The following is a 16,530-nucleotide window of genomic DNA, read 5'->3' on the forward strand; positions in this document are numbered from 1 at the left end:
TGCTGTTTACCCAATTAATGTCAGTGACCTGAACCACCATAGATGGGCGGAATTACCCATGACTGCATGCAGTATCGTACGTGATGTGTCAATATATACCCGTCACAAAATGCAGTGTGAAGAATTATCGCGCTGCAGATGCTGTAACACACCAACAAAAACTTTTTATCACCAAATAAACTTATTAAAACGGTACCTTAAGTTATAGTGCAAATATCATTTTCCCAACAAACGTGTAGCACTACATCCACGTGCTTTTGGAAAGAAAACCACTGAGGAAATCTTCCCGAAAAGTTGAGTTATTGCGGGAAGCCTTTCAAACAGTGCACACTGTAATAATAAATAAGAAATTGTTTATTACTGTTAGTGTTTACTTAGGAGAGTAAAATGTACGGTATCATATATGATACTCTTTGCGGTAAGGAATTAAAAGCACCTCATACTCTGATTTGCAGGTCCCATTCCCAGGGTCTGTACTGGGTTGCCAGGCACCCACATTTTTGACAGAATTGGTCACTGGTCTGGCTTCGTAAGCACTCCGTCTTGCAACTTATCTTATTAGTCATCTCATTGATGCAGTACTCTGATATGCAGAAGTGACATTTGAAATCTGGGCCCTACAAAAATCAGGGCAATATTTTTATAGGACCCAGATTTCAAATGTAACTTCAGCATATCACATATTTGTGCATTTAAAAAAAATTGCAGCCCGCTATGGGCTTACTGCAATTATTAAACTATCATAACAAATTCAACAGTCAAGTCAATAAGTGTCTGTGTCAGGTCTAAAAATTCTTTGTTTTAGCATGTTTCGTGAGACAAGAAAATGTGTTGCAGGACATAGGCGCATAAGGTGATGGTTACATTGGCCAGACAAGTAGCTCCCCTTTGCCTTTACCTTTACTGCTGTTCATTGCTTTTTCTATTTGTCAGGATATATACCTGTCTGCACTGTGTAACATCTGCCTTGAAGACATTAACCCAGAGGCTGCACTTGTACTGGTGGGGAGAGTCAGCATTGCATGCCGTTTTGTGCCTTCACTGTTATTCTTGCACTTAATAGAACACAAGCATCGCGCGATCGTGCCACTAGCGCAAATAGCAAGGGCTCATGAGGGATATACGTGTGAGCGATCCACTGCGGCACCTTTTGTAATGCAGGAAAAAAAGACTGCCGTCATCAGCCGGTAAAGTTATCGCGAAGAGCTGGCGCGGCACATGCATTTTTGGTTTTATGCCCTCTTGCTCATCTGGGAGCCAATGGAGCTCGTCATCGCCTCTCGGCTCGACTCATGGACGGGAACTGACGGACGGCAGTCACGCAGCTGCTCCCGCTCTCGGCCCAACTGACACCTCAACCGCTGTTGCGGCACCAGTCGCCGCGGCGGATTGGACCCAGCAGGGGCGGCGATGCTCCTCACCGCGGCTGAGCTTGGCCAGATTCGCTGGGAGCCGCGTCTGCGGCGTATCCGCAATGTGCTGTCATGCGGCGTCGTGCTCTCAGCGCTCCATGCGGCGATGGCCGGCCCCGAGAACGATGCCGGGGGCAGACATGGCGGCAATTAAATTAATGATTAGTTTATATTTTATGGGGGCTTCTCCCGAAAGAACTCAGGCTATGAGGGACGCCGTACTGAAGGGCTCTGGAAATTTCGACCACCTGGGGTTCTTAAATTAATGTAATAAAATTACAGTAATTTAATTATATTTCTCGGTAATTTGTAATGTAATTTTTTACTTCTCTGGGCTGCTAATTTAGTAATGTAATGAATTTGTTTGGAGCAGTATTTGGTAAAAGTAATCAATTACTAGTGAAAGTACTTTTGCTGAATAATGAGTCCGTGCAGCTCCTTGTATTGGCCATGCTTTCACCTCGCGTTTGCGGGGTCGAGCGTATTGAAAGCAAGAAAAACGCGCAGCCTGCAACAGCCAGCACTGGTCTGCAGCGATCCGACGCACGCGTGCGCATCTTCCAGCACTGCGTAAGGTCGTACATACAGATGCGCCGCAGGTCCACCAGGAGAGCGCCATGACCATGGTATGCCGTATTGCACCTACGCACCGACGCACTGCGAGTGCTTGAGCGAGTACTTTCCTCTAGACTGCTTGATATATAGTTGTCATGTCGCCACACTGACATGAAGTCTCAACTGACATTTAACGAACCTGGCAGTGAGTTGTCTGGCAGGTCGGCTCGATTGTTTATAATTTCGATACCAACCAGCCATCAAGCCGCTCACAATATCATGACACATTCATAGGTCCCTGGGAGTCCTCACACTACTCCTGCAATGGTGCAGCGGTTAAGGGATGCGCCACTGCGCTGCGATGGCAGGCTCTGCCACCGGTGCGGCTTGCGCGACCGAAGTTGCTCTTCCGGAGCAACCTCTCGCGATCAGTCATTAACTTAACCACCACTGCGGTGAGTTTGCTCACAATCCGGTGGGCAGGTTTTTCTGACGCCAGAAGGTCACGTGACCCAGGTGGCAAACCAAGGTTGCTCCTCAAGCAGGTGGCCACCTGGGCCGCCCCACGTCACTCTACGCCACCCTATTTTTCACTCAGAACGCCGAGGATGCCGAAGACGCCGGATTTTATGGGTAGCGGGGCGTTTAACGCTGTCGCGTTAAAACACTTTCGTTTTGTTTGTTTTATTACCTTAAAGACCACATTCGGGGTATTACATAAAGGGTGGTTTACATATATTGCGTGGGTGAAGATGAATGTGAATGTGAGGAGGAACACTCGTCGCAAACGTCGATGGGCAAGTGATGGCAGCAATGACGAGGGGAAGGCCGTTCCAGATGATAGCTGTTCGGAGAAAGAATGAGCCAGCAAACGTGGCGGTTCTAGTGAGCAATCGAGCAACATAAAATGGATGCCTAGTGCGGTGGGATATGCGTGAAGGTGGTGCGAGGTATGACGGGTGATTCAGCCAACTGGGAAATATCTTATGGAACAGGCAAAGGCTAGCTATCACTAGTGCTTAGGTTCAAGAGTTCGGACTGAAGATTTAATACTGTTACGCTGGTATTGAAAGAGTAGTCGGAGTGAATGAATCTTACAGCGCGAGTTTGCAAAGCTTCAAGGGCGTTAGCTAGATAAGTTTGATACGAATGCCAGATAGGATATTCTGGCCTATACCGGATGAGCGACTTACAGGCGATTAGTTTCACGTGCGGTAGAGCATGACGTAGGTGACGTTTCAGAAATCCAAGAGATCGGGAAGAGAGATGCCGTGGCCGTCCTAGAACAAGACAGGCCTTCACACCAAGCGATTTGGTCAGGTATGGTTTGTCAAGGAAGAGGGAGGTTCATTTCGATAGAAAAGTAGAGCTCAGCCCGAGGAATCATTGTCTGACTGCTACATTGCACTGGGGAAGGGGAAGGGGAGAAGGAAGAGGGTTATGATGGGTGCAGATTTGGGTAGAATAGAAACCGGATATTATACTAGCACACCCAGAGCGCGCCTAATCACAACCGGGAGTCGATGCTAAAAAAACGTAAAGCGCGCAATAATACCAACAGCGGGTTTTCTCGTTCCCGAGTGCAGTTCTGTATACCACGCTCTGTATAGAACACCCAATAGCCACTGAACGCCCTCCGTTTGAGGTTTAAAATTTGTGCTGCTGCCTTCCTGTGATGGGAGCGCTTTAGGAGCATGCAGCATCATCAAACTTCCTGATGAAGGATAAAGTGACATCATGCGACGTCTGCCGGGTACGGCCGAAACCGATAAATATCCTGTATTGAACCGTGTGTATAGATAGCAATATGAATTCATAACTCTCTGGTTGGAGGTTACATAATTTCAACTTGTATATCTAGATACCAGGTGGCAAATTCACGTCTGTCTTGCCGCGAGTCAACAGTTTAATGGTTGTTTCTCGTTTGTATAGAAAGGCTCATGATACCCTCTAAAACTGATAGTTATGACTATAGCTCAAAGCTCGAGCACGGCCCAGGTCTGCTATATTATCGCTTTACTGCACCTGGGCCCGGCACGCCAAGCCCTACGCGAGGCACGGCCCAGCCCGGGCCCATTCCCGGCAGCAGCGCAAGACCTGAATTTCTCACTTCCTGCAAGTAGGCGCACACAACAAAAAACGGGCCGGCAAAGGCGCTCGTAGCAAACAGAAAAATCTTGAACAATGACTTCGTCTCTCCATACGTGTGTAGAACCCATCCCAACGAGACGATTCTGCTTCGGGAAATTAGGTACCCGGGGACTGTACGGTGTTGGAGATGAGGGGTCCTTGAGGAGCTGACTCTTTCAGCGCCGCAGGTCCCTTCTTCGAATGACGTTGTCGGACTTGGTTATGAAGGAAACTGTACAGGGGGTTTATTTTACATTATTTACAAGATTTAGGAACCCATTGGAGGGTGATGGGGGAAGGTCGTAGGAACTGAGTTCTGAGGATGATCGAGGATTCCTGCTCATGGCACTGGTGGTGGTGGTGGTAAAACTTTATATCCTATAGTAGGGGTCCTGAAGGACACTCGGCTAGGCGCCAGGTGTAGAGGGCAGCTCCCACGTCGGAGGAAACCGTAGCGGAGGAAACCGGAGGGACGCGGTCGATGAGTCCTCGCGCCGCCTCGTGTGCGATCTCGTTGAGATTTCGCAGACCACCCCCTAAGCTACCCATGTGTGCGGGGAACCATACGATGTAGTGATCGGTGATGTTTCTTCCCCCTGAGGTTCGTAACGTCGTCTTGTCTATTCCGCCCTTGACGAAAGCTCGTGTGGCTGCTCTAGAGTCGCTGTAGACAGTTGTGAAGCTCGAGTCTTTGAGAGCTAGTGCTATCGCTGCTTGTTCAGCTACCTCTGGCTTCTTGGTGTAAAGCGTGAGTGAGTTGCGCGTTCGCCCGTGCCCGTCGATTACTGCTACCGAGTAGGCATGCTTTCCCGGTATGGAGGATGCATCCACGAAAGCTGTCTCGTCGGGAAACCTTGCCGCGTCCGCAGCGAGGGCTTTGGCGCGGGCAAGTCTTCGTCCTTGATTGTGGACCGGGTGTACATTTCTAGGAAAGGGGAGCACTTTAATTGCTTCTCGCATGACTTTAGGTAGCTGCAGGACGTTGTCCCTTTCTGTTATGGTGTTCAGGCCGAGCTTGACGAGAATCTCTCGGCCCGCTTTGGTGCTTGATAGGCGTGAGATCTGTGCCGTGTGCTGAGCCTCGATGATTTCGTCAAGGGTACTGTGGACTCATAGCTGTAAGAGTAGATCAGTGGAGGCAATATCGGGAAGCCCCAACGCTGTCTTGAAAGCTCGGCGTATGTGTACTTCGAGCCTTTTCTGAGGTTCTTTTTTCCAGTTAAGCATTGCAGCCACGTATGTGATGTGACAGAGTACAAAAGCGTGGACCATTCTAATGGCGTTGTCCTCGCTCAGTCCCCTGTGTCTATTCATTATGCGCCGAAACATTCGGATCGCGTTCGCAATCTTCATCGTGATGCTGTCCAGCATCGCCCAGTTGGAGCCGTTACTTTCGATGATTAGTCCTAGAATTAGAATTTTGTCAACCGTAGGTATGCGATTTCCGTCCATGTCGTGTAACTCTATGCACGGAGTTTGGTGTTTGCGCCAGTCGTTGGACGGGCGCCCTGGTCTTGGGGCGTGGTAGATGAGCAGCTCGGATTTTCTAGAAAAATAGCGAAGTCCCGTTGGGGTGAGGTGAGCCTCGGTAACTGAGATGGCTTCTTGCATGCGAGCTTCCAATTCCGCATCGCTGCCACCGGTGCTCCAGATGGTGACATCGTCTGCGTATATGGTGTGCTCCACATCGGCAATTTCACCCAGTGCGCGAGAGAGCTTTGTCATCGCCAAGTTAAATAAGAATGGTGAAATTACGGAGCCTTGTGGTGTTCCTTTATTGCCCAGATCAAAGCTCTCCGAGACGTGCTCGCCTATTCGGAGAGTGGCCGTTCAATCCTCCAGAAACGCCTTGACGTAGTGGTAGAAGCGTGTTCCGAGATTGTGGTCAGATATGGCTTTTAGAATGGCTTGATGGTGGATGTTGTCAAAAGCGTGCTCCACGTCTAGTCCGAGTAGCGCCTTCGTGTCTCGTGTGGGGCGATCCAGCAGACTTTTCTTGATTCGTAGCATAGCGTCTTGCGTTGAGAGGCCCGGCCTAAAGCCGATTATATTGTAGGGGAAGTACTCCTTTTCTTCTACGTATTCCGATAGTCTATTCAGAATGACGTGTTCGGCTAGCTTTCCTAGGCAGGACGTTAGTGAGACTGGCCTTAGGTTTGGTAGGCCCAGCGGCTTGCCCGGTTTTGGGATGAGGACCATGTTGGCATGTTTCCACTCTGCAGGTAGATGGCCAGTTTTCCAGGCTTCGTTGATTTGTTGCGTTAGGAACGTGACCTAGTTGTCCTCTAAATTTCGGAGAGCCCGATTTGTGATACCATCGGGGCCTGCCTCAGAGTTACTGTTGAGTTCGTGAATTGCGAAGCGTACTTCACTTTCTGTGAAGTCCTTATCTAGCTCTGAGTTTGGGGCACCGTCATAGTTCGTCCTTTGTAAGTTACTAGGTTGCCCCGATTTGAGCGGTAAGTACCGTTTGGCAAGGTCATCCAGAAGTGCTTAGGCAGTACTGCTTTGCATCGCACGGTGCACTAATTTGCTTAGCCTGATCCGTTGCATAGTCTTGGACTTTGTTCCGTTTTCATCGAGGAGGTGTTTTATGAGCACCCACCCACTCCATCTGCGTATTTGCCCGTTGAGGGAGTTACACACTTCGTCCCATTGTTGTCGGGAGAGAACCACGCAGTATTCTTCAATGGTCTTGTTAATTTCGGCAAGTTTTCTTCGTAGTCTTCTGTTGAAACGTTGACTCTTCCACCTGGCTAGAATGGAATGTTTGGCTTCGAGAAGATTCGCTAGCCGACTGTCCATTCTCTCTACCTTAACATCAGTAGTAATCGTTCGTTCCAAGGCTACGATGTCTGCTTTGAGCTGCTCGGTCCAGCTCGTTATCGTGTGCTTTGTGTTTGCCCCTGATGAGTCGGATGGCTGCGTCCGTATTGCACGAAATTTGTCCCAGTCGATGAGTTTGTACTCCCTTCGCTTCTTTCCGGGTATCTCTGCATCAATTCGGAGAATATAGTGGTCACTGCCAAGGTCTATGCCCGAGTTGTGCCAGGCACATTTCTCAAGGCCTCGGACGAATGTGAGGTCCGGTGTGGTGTCTCGACATGTGGAAGTGTCACATCTAGTTGGAGTTTCCGGGTCTGTGATCAGCGTGAAGTCGAGATCAGACGTTGTCGTTTGAAGACGATCGCCCTTACTAGAGGGATACACGTAGCCCCATGCCTGGTGTGGGGCGTTAAAATCTCCACCTACAATCAGTGGACTATCTTTGGCGATGTGCGCAATCTTGCCCAGGATGCCTCTGAACCCTTGCCTGGTATCCTTAGGGCTGCTGTACAGATTTGTGAGCAAGATGCTTTGCTTGTTCCATACGTGGTCGTTCGGTATGATCTCGATCGTGAGGTGTTCTAGATAGGAGGCTGTGTGGCGGATGTCATGCCGAATGTACGGGATCTTCTTTCCAATCAGTAAAGCTACGCCTCTGCCTTGCTTGTTTCTGTGTGCTTCGGCCTTATAGCCCGTAAGGGCCAGTTCGGTTGGGAGTGTTTCTTGTAGCATAATGACGTGTGGCTTCTCGGTTTCTGATTTGACCAGCTGCAGGAGGACCGCCTTTTTTGAGGCGATCCCCCTGCAGTTCCATTGCCAGACGCGGAGATTTCGTGTCTTATTTGTCACTGCCATGTTGACCATTGTAGCCCCCTTCGCTGGCAGTGAGACCGTCGCGAGGTGGGCCTTGCGCAGCGATGTGTTGTGAACCCATCCTCTCCATTGCCGGTACTACCGTGTTGTTTAGATACATTTCCATTTTCTGTACTCGTGTGCTAAAATGTCCAACTTCTCTTCATGCAGGCCATGCTCTCGTGCATTAGCCTCATATTATCGCTCATGGCGTTCATAGCGTCCTTAACGTCTGATCGCACGGCCATTCGCTTCTTAGGAGGCGGGCATTCTTCGCGTTTTTCTTCCTGTCTCTCAATCTCAACGAGTTGGGGAGTTTCGATATCGGTTGGGGGCTCGGGAGTGCGCGATGGCATACTGCTGTTCGCTTTACCTATTTCAGTCAATTCGAGTGTTAGCTTAGTATAAGCGGCTTTTAGCTCTCTCAGTTCCTGTTATAACAGATATTTTCTTTTTTTTCTTTCTTTTTTTTTATTTTGACAGAACTGGTTACAATACAAGACCGAATAACACACATTGGTATAAAGCACTGCCAAGGTAGACGAGGCAAAAGGCGTTTAATGCACGCCTGACGAGGCCTCGTCTCCGGAATATTGCATCAGGACAGACGAGTGGCCGGTCGCGCCAACAACAAGAAAGAATAAGGAGGCAGCAAAACTGTGCAGTTACAAAACAATCAGAAAGATTCGGTACAAGACGCCATTATTAGAAACATCAATCACTAAGCAGGTAGAATACAATGCAAAGGCAATACTCAAGATACAATGGAATACCGTACATAAAAAAAACACTTAAGAAAAAATCAAACAAATTAAAACAGCATACATCAAAACAGCGCAGTTATGCTTTATCTAGTAAAAAAGTTTTAACTTGTCTCTTAAAACTATTTACTGAGTTGGAGTTACAGACTATTTGAACAATTTCCTGAAACATGTTTAAAAGTGCAGGGATTTGAAAGTCAACCGACTGCTTCCCGTAGGATGTTCTGATCAGGTTTGAAGTAAACAATACATTTCTCAACTCGTAGCCACAGTGAGCACGTTCATATGTTGCGAAAAAGCCTGGTTGGTCACGTTTAATTTCGTTGTATATTCTGAGTGCTAGTACTTGGCGAAATACGTTAGTAAATGTAAGAATCTTGTTTTCATAGAAAAAACCTTGAGTATGTTCACGTGCTGATAAGTTTTCAATAAATCGAATCGCTTTCTTCTGCATGATATGAAGCCGTTCAAGATTGCCCTTTGAAGTCGTGCCCCATACCAGTACGCAGCAGTGTAGTCGTGAGTAGATCATTGCATAGTACAACTGTCGCTTGAACCACGTGGGTAAAATGTACCTGAATTTGTTTAGGATACCGAAGGTTTTAGATATATTGGTGCAGATGCTATCGATGTGTGGTGTCCAGTTAAGGTTTTCGTGAAAGATCACGCCTAGAAATTTCTGTTTGCTTACTTGCGTTATCACTTTTTTCTGAAATTCTAGCTTTAGATAACAATCTGCTGCCTTATTTTTGGGTCGAAATATCATGTAGTTTGTTTTTTCTGTGTTCAGGACTAGCTGATTATGATATAACCAGATAGACAATTGTTCAAGCCATGCATTTGCTTCTGTTAATATGCTGGTTAAGTCGGTTCCATGAAAAAAGATATTTGCGTCATCAGCGTATAAGATAATATCAGGAGTTCGAGGAATACATACAATGTCATTAATATAGAGAAGAAATAAAAGGGGACCTAAGATAGATCCCTGCGGGACACCATACTGTATCAGTTTAGACGTTGATGTGAAGCTATTGATTTTTACAAACTGGTAACGGTTATGTAAGTAACTTTTAATTAAGTCGAGCGTGATTCCACGAATGCCATAGTTACAAAGTTTATTATATAATATATCATGTTTAATCGAGTCAAAAGCTTTCCTAAAATCTAAAAATATGCCTACGGTATACATCTTATTCTCAATATTAGTTATTATTTTTTCTTTGATGTTCAGCAAGGCAGATTGAACTGTTTTTCCTTTCTGAAAACCATACTGTTGTTTTACTATTATGTCTTTCTTTGATAAGAATTTGTAAAGTCTATTATTTATAACATACTCAGGTATCTTTGAAAAAAAAGGTAATACAGATATAGGTCTGTAGTTCGCGAGAACATCCTTAGGTCCACCCTTATGTATTGCACAGACGCGGGCAATTTTCATACTGTCTGGGAATATACCATGCCGCATTATGTTGTTGCAAATATGGGAGAGGGGGACGCAAAGAATATCAGATACCGCTTTCACTGGTCGGACAGCAATGTCATCATAACCACAAGCAGAAGAATCTTTCATATTTTTTATCACTCCTTCAATTTCATCTGGTGTGGTTGGCGTCAAAAAAATTGAATCTATTTCAGTATTACTTAGATTTAGGTATGAACTGACCGAGCTGCTGCGAGATGCACCAGCCGTAAGAAAATGATTGTTAAATAGGTTTGCTAGTGACTCACCGGCGTGGCTTGTGCCATCTACGACTAACTCATGGGGTATAGTGTCACTTCTCTGCGAAAGAATTGAATTAAACAAGGTCCATGCCTTTTGAGGGCAGTTGTACACTGCCGTAAACTTGTTCACGTAATACGCTGTGCGAGCTTTCTTTAGTTCACCACTTAACTTATTTCGCAGTTTTTTATATTCTGACAGTTTATTTATATCTTTAGTCTTAATAAACGTGTTGAACAAGTCATTTCGGGCATTTATCTTGTTTAATAAATCGTTTGTGATCCAAGGCTTTCTTGCACGCTTAGGTTTTTTCAGAATTCTTGCAGGGAAAGCATCATAATATTGTTGAGTTACCGCAGTTAGAAAGCAGTTGTATGCATCATTAGGATGTGCAACATTTCAAACATTTTCCCAAGTTAAACTGCTTAAAAGATGACGAAAACGTGTTATTCCAGCTGTACTGACATGTCTACGAGGCGGAGCTTTTTGGTGTGACTGAGGTTGTGATGTTACCGGCAGGAAGCAAAATATTGGCATGTGGTCACTGATGCCTGTTGTCAGAACTCCAGAGCGCACACCATTGTCATGACAACTTGTCAAACACAAATCAATTAATGTCTGGCTATCTGCAGTCACACGAGTAGGTATGCTAATAACATTTATTAGACCGGTCGAGTGTATTAAATCCTGAAACTTACTGGAACACAAATCAGAGGAAAGCAAATTAATATTAAAATCTCCCAAAATGACTACTGGGCACTTAAAGGATAACAAATGCTCACTAAGGTCTTCGAAAAAATCTAAGAATGCAACCAAGGATCCTGAAGGTGGCCGGTATACAACCGTCACAGCAAACGCTTGACACTTGACTGCAAGGGATTCATAGTTGTCCGTAATAGCAGAGTACTCTTGGATGATACTGTACATATGGCGTTTACTGATGTAGAGCGCCACGCCTCCACCGCGTCGGTTACATCGACCAAGCGATTCATAATTATAGTTATCAAGCTTCACTGCATGCTTTTGATCACTGAACCAAGTTTCCGAAAATGCAAGTACGGTAAATTCATGATTTAACGTTGCCAGGTACGCACAAACGTCAGGATACTTGTCTCGCAAGCTTCTCGCGTTAAGGTGAAAAAACGATGCTGTTTTTTTCAGTGCTTGTGTTTCCTTGACTATGTTGGCGAAAGTGATAGCGCTATGATAACCGCAGTTTGGGGTGTAAGCAGCCATGAAAAAGAAAAAAACAGAATCAGAGCGCACGCGCTCTGCTACACCATTTTCGCCAGGTCATCTTCAGTTCTGATCTGGATAGCGCTGTCGCCTTCTTTCCTGTGCACAAGGATTCTGCCATTCTTTTGCCAGACAAACTTATAGGAACGCTCGAGTGCCTTCGATTTTGTCACCCACAGCAATTTCTTGTTCAGAGGAGTTAGATTGTCAAGGAAACGAACGCCGGGAACCTTAGTTACCAGATGTGTCTTTTGCTCGGTCCACTGCTCCTTGGTTGTACGCGAAGAAAAGCGTACCATGATTGCGGGAGTGTTTTCCTCCCTTGCAGGCAGCCTATGTATTGCTTCTACATCTTTCGCGGTTAGCTCTGGGATGTTGAGCTTGCGTGCGACGTTATTTAGTTTCACGAGCAAGTTTTCGCCCTCACTTTTTTCAATACCGTGAACCTCCAAGTTTTGGCGGCGGCTGTATTGGTCAAGGTCATTAAGTTCCCTCCTCAGTTTCTTAACTTCTTCGATCGATGTTTCCGTTTCTACTTTCTGCATTCTCTCTTTCAACTCGGAGATTTCCTGTCCCTGGGTAGTCACCAGTGTAAGTAGGGTATCATACTTAGAGGACAAAAACTCTACTGTTTTTTCAATGTTTTTCACAGTTTCTTTCACAGACAACAGGTCCTCTATTTTGTCAATAAGTGGTAGGAGCAAGGCAATCCGTTTGTTCATAATAGTCAGCTTAGCTCCCACATCAGCACCTTGCTCAGGCTTCGTTTTCCCGGAGCTCTGACTCCGGAGTTTAGAGGCTTTACAAGTAGGACACAGCCATGTTTTGTCAATCTCTGGTTTGGATTTTACCGCTGCCTCTCCCACTCCCGAGCAATTTCCAGCATGATAGGAGAATCCACACTCCGAACAAGTCAGGACAAGGGAGTCATCCGTGATTGCTTCCTGGCATGCTAAGCAAATATCTTTCTCCATTTGAATAGTAAGGCAAAAGCACAAACAGCAGCAGCGGGAGCAGCAGTATGAAATATCTCAAGCACACAAAAAGAAATTTTTCGATACTAACCTGCAAGGCAGGGGATGAGAAGTTAGCTGTGCGTCGACCAGCCACTGCCTACCGCTGCTGCTGCGTGCAATAATGCCAGGCTTGACGGGGTGTCTCTTCTTATAGCGGCAGTGTGGTGACGTAGTCGCTGATTGTCCGGTAGACTGATGTGCTATTGGGCACGGCGGGGGTTCTTCCACGTGATGCTTGATTCGGGCTGTTGATCAGATTCAGATCTGCAAGGCAGGGGATGAGAAGTTAGCTGTGCGTCGACCAGCCACTGCCTACCGCTGCTGCTGCGTAGCGGGACTCAATTTCCCTTGGAGTGGTCGTCGTAGCGCCTCTGACCTTGTCCGCCCACGTGCCATCGCCGCCGTTGTTCATTCCCCCGAAGCGCACCTGTGTTCTTGAACGACTCCTGCTTGTCCTCGCAAGTGGTCGGCTCCTCGATCGGGAGCGGGAGCGGCTGCGTGCCGGCGTCCTTGACGCAGATCGGCCGCGTTCCGAGTGTTGCTTTTCTTCGTCCAGCTATGCCTTCTCTTGTTGCTCCAGTCGCGCTCTTTGTCGTCGTGCGCGTACTACGTATGGAGTGAGATACCGTTGCCTACACACCTTGGCCGCCGTTGCGTGCAAGCCCCCGCACAGCTTGCATTTCGGATCACACACGTGGGATGGGGTGGGGTTAGGAATTCCACAGCCCCTGCATTCGGTGGAACCCGGCTCGGGGCAAACGTCCGCACGATGTCCGAGTTTGCCGCATACGAAGCATATGTCCACTTGTTTGCGATATAAGTAGCAGGGTACCAGTGTGGGTCCATATCTGACGTAGTTTGGGACGCGAAGTCCATCGAACACAATGATCAGCGATCCTGAGTTCTTGATTCTTTTCGCCGCTAGTGCCAGGGGGTTACGGTCATTCACGATGTTTCTTTCAATCGTCCTGTGATCATTGGCAGTGTCGATGTATCTGATTACCCCTTTGCAGGTATCGCTTGGGGCAGTTTCATAAGCGCTGACTGCGTACTCTATGTCGGCTATTCGGATAGCCCTTACGGCCGCATACTTTTCTGTATTTTCTCGAAAGGACGTACTCGCCACCATGATGTTCTGCGTAATATTGCGACATATAATGTCCTCCGTGGTCTGCTCTGGATCAAGTCCTACTGCTGCCATGAGCGCTTTGCTCACTAAGGTAGGTCCGATCGTTTGTAAGTTCAAGCCGCCCTTTGGGCGAAGCACTATCTTGATGTCTTGCAGTAGGGGTGGCATGCGTGAGGCTCTTATCACCCGGTTCATAATGTTAGGAGGCGTGCGAGAAGAGCTCATCTGCCCGCCTCTTGTATGTTGTGCTTGCTGTGAAAGTTACGCAGTGGTTTCGGCGCGTTCCTTCTTCGTTTTTCGGCTGGTCACCACTTTCCAGCCCGTCTCGTCCTCTTGTCCATTAGCTGTTGCTGAGGTAGTCGGCGTTGCTGGTAAATCCTCCGCGGAGCTATCCATTTCTTCGGTAGAAGTTGCCATTCTCTTCGTGTCGCGCCCGGTGTCTCGCCTGGGTGGCGTCTCCCCAAGCTGGCGCGTTCCTGGGCCGGCGCGCAGTGTGCGCGTCGGTTAAGCCTAGCTCTTGGCGTACACGCCTAGGCTCAGTTCGGCGGCGGCGTGGACGCGGCAGAAAAGTGCTTGTAGATTCTTCACAAATGATGGCCCACCTCAAAATCGGGTATCCACAGATTCCTTGTAACTTCACAAAACTGCTGGTGCAAGAATTTCGGCGAAATTCGATAGAAATTGATGCGGAATCATGTGAAGTTGACGAAGCCTATGGGAGCACGTCCACACACCTCGGCGACCGCAGCACCCTCCTGCTCATGGCACTCGTCGTCCGGTTTTAAAAGGGTCCGGTCCCTAGGATTTCCCAGGTTCGAGGAGGTCTTCGCCAGGTTGGGCGTGGCCTAACTTGCGCTGTCGTATACACACACACGCACACGCACACGCACACGCACACACACACACACACACACACACACACGCACACACACCACTTCACATAGGGACACGCCCCCGTCATATGTCTCGCCGGAGAGAGAGGGTGTCGCTGGACAATCGCCCCCACCAGAGAGAGCGGTGTCTTCGCGTCCGAACGACAGTTCTCACGCTGTCAAGCCGAACACGTCTTCCGGGAAGTCCGAATAGGCGAGGCGCCAGCGAGACGGCACAGTAGAATGCGTGCGCTACCCCTGCTTGGGTCGGCGGTCACTAACTGCTTCCGTAGCAATGTTGTTTACAAACGGCGGCAGAGTCGTCTGTCTCGAATCCAATAACCCAAGCGGGGACAGGCCGTGGGAGCCAAGATGCCTATCGCCGTGCAGTGACCCCGGCTGCAGGTGTCCCGGGCCGACTACGCAGCTGTACCAGACGGGCTGTCGCCAGAATCCTTACAACGGGGAGAACTGCCCCGTTTCGTGATGTTGATCACCGGTATTCTACCGGTGTGTGGCATTCCTGCTACAGCTTCACCCCGTCCATAATATCGCCGCGATCCTTTGTACGCTGAAAGCCCGCCGGCACTCTTCTTTATCATTTGCTTGTGACGCGAGATGCTACCACACTTATTTCAAGTGATTGCAGCCACGAGCAGCTGCTTTCATTCTGTTCAAGATTGTATTTGTTTCGGCGTCTTATCTCGATGGTTCCTTGGCAGCTTTAAATTGAGCGCGGCTGAGAGCAGCAGGAATCATGTTCGATGACCGCCCAGCGCGCTTGTGGCTATCGCCACCGCCGAGTGATTACGTTCTTTGTAGGCTCGAGTTAGCCCCAACAAAGTGTTTATTTTGGAATCGTTTTCGCTGTGTTTCTGACTACCGGTTAGCCGTCACCACCAGGTGACCATCATCAGGTTGCACTTTCCTCCGTCCTCGTTATCATCAGCCTGACTACGTCCACTCCAGGGCAAAGGCCTCTCCCGTGTCTTTCCAATTAACCCTGCCCTTTGCCAGCTGCGGCCACCACATCTACCTAAAAAGTTGAAGCGTTTACCCTAAAGGTACGACGAGTGATGAGCGCTATGTAGCTGGATCGCGAAAGGATTAAAACAACGAGGACGCCCCGCAGGACGCTTTAGCGACTGATTTGTGTTATAGGACGGTTAAAATAAGTGCTTTTTGGTGTTACACATGTGTGGGCATAGACGTTTGTGGCTCTTGCCATCTGCATGGTAGGATCTTTTCGAGCAGTGCGTTTGCAACGCTTTTGCTATGAGTCTTGTAACTTTTTGTTTTACTGCTACTGAACTGAACCTTATAAATACAAACAGCCGTAGTAGCCTAAGAATGAATGGGCGGGCTCGTGACTGAAGGGTAGCGTAGTCGGCATCGCGGTAGAGGTTAGGTCCTCCGCTCCCAGTTGGGTTCAGAATTGGCCTTTCCCAGAGGGTGGAGACCGGAGTAGAGTAGCCAAGCCCCCGAGCCTGCCCAACTTCGTACAAAGTGTACAGTTGAGAAAACGACGAGAACGACAATTACACGAAATCACTGCAAAAGATTTGCTGTCGGCTCGGGAGCAATCTTCTTTTTCTTTTCTTTTTTCTCGAAGCCTTCGTACTCTGAGGTTCGTGCGGACGCGAAGACTACGACAAAGAGGACGTCGCTAAACAGGAGAAACTAGCTGTCTTTTGATAGGCTAAGAACAACCACAACTCGGCTAAGGCATGTAACGCTGCAGAATTATGCGCTTTTCTTACTTCGCTAATCCCGACAAGGTCAAGGAGGTGGTCAACTTACTGATATATAATTTTATACAGCCACTTTACTAGGACTTCCTGAAAAAAAACCTCTTAAAGCGTCGCCGAATTTGCACCCGAAAGGGCTCCGATTACAATATTTTAGGCATCCAGAAATGCCAGTACGACCGATGTGCTTATGAGTGCTTCATGCTTCTCTAAACTACGCACTTAAAATGCCTTCTAGTTACTTTTTGTTTTAAAATACAGATCCTTTATTGC

General features: G+C 47.8%; 1 protein-coding gene across 2 annotated transcripts in view; it reads left to right on the forward strand.

Annotated features, from left to right (window-relative positions):
* The window catches only part of LOC144115871 (uncharacterized), a 61,629-nt gene that overhangs the window by 44,466 nt on the left and 633 nt on the right, over nt 1-16,530 (forward strand). The window contains exons 10-11 of one of the 2 annotated variants that reach the window (XM_077650463.1): nt 456-529; nt 1,162-1,364. The exons of the other annotated variant lie outside the window; for it this stretch is intronic. Of the exons in view, the coding sequence (XP_077506589.1) occupies nt 456-504 (49 nt within the window). The 3' untranslated portion in view covers nt 505-529; nt 1,162-1,364. Of the gene's footprint in view, nt 1-455; nt 530-1,161; nt 1,365-16,530 lie in introns of those variants that run through there. 2 annotated transcript variants of the gene reach the window in all.

This window comes from Amblyomma americanum, chromosome 1, assembly GCF_052857255.1.
Source record: "Amblyomma americanum isolate KBUSLIRL-KWMA chromosome 1, ASM5285725v1, whole genome shotgun sequence".
Lineage (NCBI taxonomy): Eukaryota > Metazoa > Arthropoda > Arachnida > Ixodida > Ixodidae > Amblyomma > Amblyomma americanum.